Source organism: Penaeus chinensis, chromosome 42 (genome assembly GCF_019202785.1).
Source record: "Penaeus chinensis breed Huanghai No. 1 chromosome 42, ASM1920278v2, whole genome shotgun sequence".
Lineage (NCBI taxonomy): Eukaryota > Metazoa > Arthropoda > Malacostraca > Decapoda > Penaeidae > Penaeus > Penaeus chinensis.
This window is the reverse complement of record NC_061860.1, coordinates 20,744,422-20,751,921: the sequence shown is the minus strand read 5'-3', so window position 1 is coordinate 20,751,921 and position 7,500 is coordinate 20,744,422. Positions and strand designations below refer to the sequence as shown.

Sequence of the window (7,500 nt, the reverse complement as noted above, 5' to 3'; positions counted from 1 at the left end):
AAAGAGAGAGAGAGAAAGAGAGAGAGAGAGAGAGAGAGAGAGAGAGAGAGAGAGAGAGAGAGAGAGAGAGAGAGAGAGAGAGTATACATATACGCACACAAACATACACACACACACACACACACACACACACACACACACACACACACACACACACACACACATATATATATATAGGCATGTTACATGTCACATATTTATCTATATATATAACTATATCTATCTATCTATCGATCTATCTATATATATATACATATATATAGGCATGCTACATGTCACACACACACACACATATATATATGTGTGTGTGTGTGTGTGTGTGTGTGTATTCACACAATTTACATATATATATACATATACAAGTATATATGTATGTATATGTGTGTGTGTGTGTTTATGCGCGCGCAATGTGTTGGCGGATTTGCATGGATTTGCATATATTGGTTAAGTCATTCCTAGATACGGTAGTGGGCAAGTTTATCGTAAATATTATGGTGGGTTGAGAACCACCAACAATGATTACATAAACAACTTACAGTAAATCGTCTAATACCGTTTTGGTGATAGTACAAATATGCATGCATATATATATATACATATATATATATTCATTTATTTATATACATATATATAAATATGTGCGTGTGTGTGTGTGTGTACGTGTGTGTGTGTGTGTGTGTGTGTGTGTGTGTGTGTGTGTGTGTGTGCGCGCGCGTGTGTGTGTGTGTGTGTGTGTGTGTGTGTGTGTGTGTGTGTGTGTGTGTGTCTGTGTCTGTCTGTGTCTGTGTCTGTGTCTGTGTCTGTGTCTGTGTGTGTGTCTGTGTGTGTGTGCTGTGTGTGTGTGTGTGTGTGTGTGTGTGTGTGTGTGTGTCTATGTGTGTGTGTGTGTGTGTGTGTGTGTGTGTGTGTGTGTGTGTGTGTATGCGTGTACGTGTGTGTGTCAAAAATATGGAGTAATTTCAGTTAAAAGTATTGCTACTTGAGTATTGCGAGTCACTATAATAGCAATAGGGTAGGGCTTGGCAGTTTTTTTTTCATATGATGATGTTTGGTGATTTCCAGAATGGTTACAGGTTAATGGTTAAACCAAATAAACGTGCTAGACATCACAGGTCATATAGCATTAAGATAAAGTATTGTGGTGAAAAGGGTGAAAATGAGTTAACGATTAGGATAAAATGTGTTAGACGTCAAAGGTAGTAGGGAGTTGTTGGATAGTATAGTAGTGAAAAGGGTCAAGTGGTAGGAGCAAATGGAGTATATCAGGGATTTGTAAAGGGGAAGGAGTTAATACGGGGATTAGATCAGGTGGGAGAGTATCTATGTGCCTGAAGATGGAAGAGTAACACTGCATGATGAAAACTGCAAAAGAGCCATTACGAATCAATCAAGGGGGGGGGGGGGTAATATGAGTACTAATGGTAGGGTCCGGTAGAACTTGGAAAAGAATCGAGAAAATGAGATAAGGGAACAGGGGAAGATGGCGAGGTATCAGTAAGAATGTCAGGAGGGGAGGGGTCAGGAGGAGGACATTATTGTGACGTAAGGGAGTCACGTGAGCTTCCAGGTGGGAGTGGTAAGGATAATGGGGAAAGGAGAGGGATTGGCGGGGCACATGGAGGAGGAGAGGACGTGGGGTGTTTTGGAGGAGAGTGGGAGGAGGAGGAATAGGGGGGCTTGAGGAAGAGGAGGATGGGCATCGGCGAATACGAATAGAGGGATTGGAGGGTGGATGAGCATTCTCTTGGGTCATGTTTGGGAACTTTTGGATGTTTTTGAGAGTTTCGGGGGGGGGGGGGGGGCTCTGAGAAACTAAGGGTTTTTTGATGAGGAGGAGAAGAAAGATAGATGTCCAAGGAGCAGTGGGAGAGATGGGGGTAGGAGAGGATATGGTAGGAGATGGGGTGGGGCATTTGCCTGGTGCGACCAGTAGTGTGAGAAAAAGGAATAGGCATCAGGGAAGTGGTAGAAATTACAGTATCAGAATTTAGAATGGAAAAGGAATTTGACTGGGGGGAGAGGGGGAGCAGAGGTAGGACGGTTAGGGGTAGAAGGAAGAGATACTAGCGGGGATGCTGAAATACCCTGAAAAGATGGGGGGAGAGTGGAGCAAAGCACAGCTTTGGAATAGGATGGCATGAGTTAACGATTAAAAGTGAACAGAACAAGGGGATGAAGAAGAGAAGGAAAAGGAAAGGAGAAGAAAAGACCCTGCAAAGTTAGTTGAGGCGAGGACTGAGGACCAAGGTAGGGGTGATCCCGCGCATAGGGTCCCAGTCCCCATCTCCTACCCCCCCCCCCCCCAAGACAACAACGAGCAAGGGATGGTATGTCTCGGTGTGTAGTACTTTATAGTTGATGGGTGGTCAGTACTTTTTTTTCCTTTATAGCTTCTTTTACAGACTTTTAGACTCGCCTCCGCAGGGGAATTGTTGAGCGTCGCAGCCAGGCTGACTGACTCGCTGGGTCGTCCAGTTTTTTATCAATGGTTAAAGGTAGAAACAAATATATGTGCTGGACATCAAAGGTCATATAGCCCTGTGGTAAATTATTGTTTTGAATCCGGACGAACGCCTGTGAACCCTGAGCATAAACGCCTGTGAACCCCGACGAATGCTCGTGAATCCGGACGAACGCCTGTGAATCCTTCCACGAACGTCAACAAAGGCGGAAGAAAACAGCGAGAAATGTCTCCGTCTTCGTGTCTGAAATGTCAGAGGCGGAAGACATTTATCGCCGCCAGTAGCATCAGCCAGGATTATCAGGCCACGAGAGAGGCGAGCAGCTTGATAAAGTAAGGAAATGCGGAAGCGGCAAAGAATAACGGAGACCAGATATGTGGCAAGAGGGAAAGGAGGTAAAGTGCGTGAAAGAACGGAAGCGAGAAAGGGAAGAGAAAAAAGGTGAATGAAGGAAAAAGAATAAGAAAAGGTAATTGTTACCGAGAGCGGAGGGAATAATGGATGGCACTGGATGTCAATAGGAATCGGCAGAAATCAAAGGAATGAAAGCGTTTATGAAATGTTTAAAAGTCAGTTTTTCAAAATCACGAGGCAAGCTTTGTGTCCCGAATCAATGGAACTGTTGATTTTTCTAAAACATGAGCCAAACTTTGTCAGACGAGCACAAAATTAAAAAGCTTCCGAGTAAACAAGCACAAAATAATATGTGCTAAAAGTTGTTTTTCAGAAAAGGCAAGCCAAGTTTTCAACAATGCAATTATAATAAACTGTTGTGTTGTACGTAAGTAGACATTGCATGCCATGTGAACCCTAAAATCCAAACCTAACCTTACTTACGACAGATTTTTTATAGAAGAAAAAATTGTGACATACCATCAGTGTGGAAGGTACAGATGAGCTGCCCAATCACAAATAGTCTTGTTTGGAAATTGAAAGTCACTCCCGGCAGATTCATAAGAAAAGGTCTGTGTGACTGGCACACATCGGCCAAGAGGTCGGCCTGGCTGACATAATGTTGCCCTTTACCAACATAAAAATTACCTTTCAATAACCCTATGATAATATATATTAGAGATACAATACTGATAAAATAATACTTAAAAATAAAATCACATGTCGGCCATGTCACGCTGACCACAGAAGTTTGAAAGTCCTGCCCTGGCAAAAGCTGAAAGGAAACGGAGGAAGTGATTGAGAGTATTGTTCCAATATGGGAGGCAATTAGGGTAAACAATCAGTAATGTCATTCAATAGTTAGGAATGGATAAGAGAAATGATAAGGAAAAACAAAATAAAAATGCACATAGATTAGAGAAAACAGTAAAACAAATGCACTAGCATCCATAAATGAGAGAAAAAGAATGAGGAATATGAGAAATAATGATAAAAAAAATAACTAATCAGAAATAATTTCCAGATTTGTCAACAAAAAACATGATTGTCATAGAGAACGCACTTGTAGAAAATGTATGAAATTGAGCTATAGAGAACGTCAATTAAGGAACTTAGGCTGTGTGAGTGTGTTGTGGACTTAGTCTCTAAGCAGTGATTTGCAGAGGGTATTTTTGTAATTTCCTGGTAAATATGAGGCCACAGCAGATGTACCTGTATTGCTTCTTACAGCACTGTCCATTTCCATCCATCTCTGTGCATCGCTCTCAGTAACATTAACCTAAGAAATAACTGTGATGGAAGCTGAAAGGAGAAATTAATGATTTCCTTGAAGGTATCTCTGTTTTTCATTGATTTCAGGTATTTTTCTCTCATCCAGGTGCAAGGGATGACTCTGCATCCAACCACAGTGCTGCCTAACCTAGTTTAACTTAGCCTATTCAGTCTTAGCCTAGTATAGACTAACCTGACTTAGCTATACTTAAACTAGTCTTGCATAGGTGGTATTATTGGAAAAGAAATATATTATATATATAATATATATACTATTTATATATATATATTTATATATATATATATATATATATATATATATGTATAATATATATATGTATATTATATATATATATATATTTATATATATATATATCATATATGTATATATTTATACATTATGTTGTGTGTGTGTGTGTGTGTGTGTGTGTGTGTGTGTGTGTGTGTGTGTGTGTGTGTGTGTGTGTGTGTGTGTGTATCATATATATATATATATATATATATATATATATATATATATATATAAATAATGTATATATCTATATATCATATATATATTATAAATATATATATATATTATATATATATTATATATATATATATGATTATATATGTATTATATGCATATATATAATGTATATATTATAAATATTATATGTGTATATTATATATATATATATATATATATATATATTATGTATATAATTATATATGTACTTTATAAATATATATATATATATATATATATATATAGTATATATTGAATAATATATATATAATATATTTGATATATATATGAATATATATATATTATATGTATATTATATCTATATTATATATATATATATTGTTGCTTGTGACCTCATTCTGGCAACTCCTGCGATGCCGCTGGAGAGTGAGTGAGTCTGTGTGTGTGAGTGTGAGTGTGAGTGTGAGTAATGGAAAAAAAACACAATGCAAAAACTAGTTTTTGCATTGTATATTTGTATATTTATGTATATACCTATATATTTGTATATTTATATATATACTTATATATTTACACACACACATGCACACGCACACACACGCGCACACACACAAACACACACACACACACACACACACACACACACACACACACACACACACACACATACATATAATATGTGTATATTATATATATATATATATTTTACTTGAATTTTCAAATTATGAGCAGCTTCATAGTTCTTTCCTATATTGATAGCTCTCCTTACTTCCTCTGATATCTTTTCAACCGTGGACTTACTTGGTTTATTCTTACTATTTTTATTTATTATTTTCTACTTCTGTTATTAGTACATTACTTATGTATATCTTTGAAGTTGCTGTATTTCCATATTTGCTCCTGTAATTGTTTGCTGCCGTAACTACCTTGTAGATGGTCTTCTATGCCTCTCCTGTGTGTAATCTATCATACCATTTCTCTTAACACATTCGCCTCGGATTTATATTCTGTTCCCTGTAGTTTTTTTGTGAATGTTGTTACATAAAGATGGCTCCACATGCTCTCAGCTCATGAGTCTATCAGTAGCCCTAGTGACTGATCCTGATTTCCCCATTCCTTGTATTGGCAGGAAAGTGTGTTTTTCTTTTTAATACAGTTGACATCGATACTGTTATTATTGTTATTGATGTTATGATTATTAAATTGTTCTTAAAATCTCGATAACATTTAAGACAATGAAATAATGCAAAAAACCCTTTCCAAAAGTTGGGGAAAAAGGTAAACAAGTGAGATGCATAGAACTAATAACCAATTCCTTGGTGACTAAGCACTTGTGGAGCCATCTATATGTAATTACAATAAATAAACTTGTATTACATTGGGCATGGCATGTATTCTTGCCATATGGGGCAATTGGGTTAAGCTCCTGTTTATCTATTGCTAATGTCCTCTGTACAATTCCTTTTAATTCTCACTGTATTTCTCTTGCTCCATCACTGTCTTTGTCTTTCTTACACACACACACACACACACACACACACACACACACACACACACACACACACACACACGCATATACAGAGGATCCCCATTACTCATCTCCCCATTGTTTGTCATTTAACTCATTTGTCACTGAACTCAACTGTGTTTCCACTTCTGTCAATAGGGTTCCAAAAGGTTACATACATGGGTCGGGTAGTGAGTACTGCAGTATACATGAACAGCACTAGTCCACTTTTCAGCCACCGAAACAGTTTGTGCCCCTGCACCAGCACACTTTCAGGCGCTGTTGGTTGTCATTGCTGATTTAGCGCATTGATGAACATTGGCTGATCCAAACCCATCCTAAGCTAAGCATCGACATGTGTTGACCATAGATGAAAATAATAAGGAGTAAAAGTGGTGGAAGTGCTGCTGACATTAGGCAATTAAACAGCATCATATTGAACCTGGAATGTGTGGCAGTCCTTGTCGATTTTCGACCCTTATTCCCGTCGCCTCTATTAAACTTCTGGAGTGAGCAACATCCATCATTTATACTTCTCTTTTGTATTAGCCTTTCTTAGATAAGAATGTAGGTATTACTATTTTTAGTAATATTTTAAGAATATATATAGACTAAATGCTTGAGCAAACCACTGGAAATGACGGTCCCACATTACACCCTTTCATTATGTATTCCTATGAGGATATTGTGTATCACTATTCTTCGTGTGGCTAAAAGGTTGTCTTTACATTTTTTATGTAGATTTGTTAATAGTTATCAAAATGGAGGGACAAATTTGCAACAATTTTGATTCCGCTGAAGAACGCTCACGTACCACTGGTCTTTTTTTTTTTTCAGGAGTGTTATGGCTAGTGAAAGGGTGACTTTGACTGCCATCATGGATGACGTACATTTGAAAGCAGCATATCATGGTAACTCAGTGGAATTCATCGATACGAAGGATGAGAATGTGGAGGCCATCAGTCAGAATCATTTCCAGGGTAGCAATGAAGAAATTAATGAGGTTGTACATGAAGAGAGTGCTGTCTATATAAAGACTGAAGATTCAGGTAATATAAAAAGTGAGAAGCCAGTGTTCGAAGAAGTCCAAAGTCTTGGCAAAGAACCAGTTGATGAATGTGACTTGGACATTTTGGTGTGTGAAGATGTAGATCCATTGTTATCTAAGGATTGTGAGAGGAAGTGCTCATCAGATGGTGTTCAGGAAAGGGGTGAAGAGGCAACACAAGAGGTGGATGCACTTGAGAAACATTTCCGTTGTGAAGTGTGTGGTATAAAATTCTCTTGCAAGAATGAGTTGTTGGAACATTCAGCAAAGCATACAAAAGGGAAGCTTTTTATATGTGACATATGTCATAAGCCATTCTCTCAAAAATCTCATATAGTGTGCCACATGA

General features: G+C 37.8%; 1 protein-coding gene across 2 annotated transcripts in view; it reads left to right on the top strand.

Annotated features, from left to right (window-relative positions):
* Nucleotides 1-2,665: 2,665 nt before the first annotated feature.
* Nucleotides 2,666-7,500, top strand: part of LOC125047963 (gastrula zinc finger protein XlCGF57.1-like) — a 6,389-nt gene continuing 1,554 nt past the window's right edge. Inside the window, exons 1-2 of one of the 2 annotated variants that reach the window (XM_047646512.1) lie at nt 2,666-2,794; nt 6,941-7,500. The exon at nt 6,941-7,500 is cut by the window's right edge and continues 1,554 nt beyond it. In XM_047646512.1, the coding sequence (XP_047502468.1) occupies nt 2,688-2,794; nt 6,941-7,500 (667 nt within the window). In that variant the 5' untranslated portion in view covers nt 2,666-2,687. Of the gene's footprint in view, nt 2,858-6,940 lie in introns of both variants that reach the window. The other variant, XM_047646513.1, reaches the window with a different exon arrangement.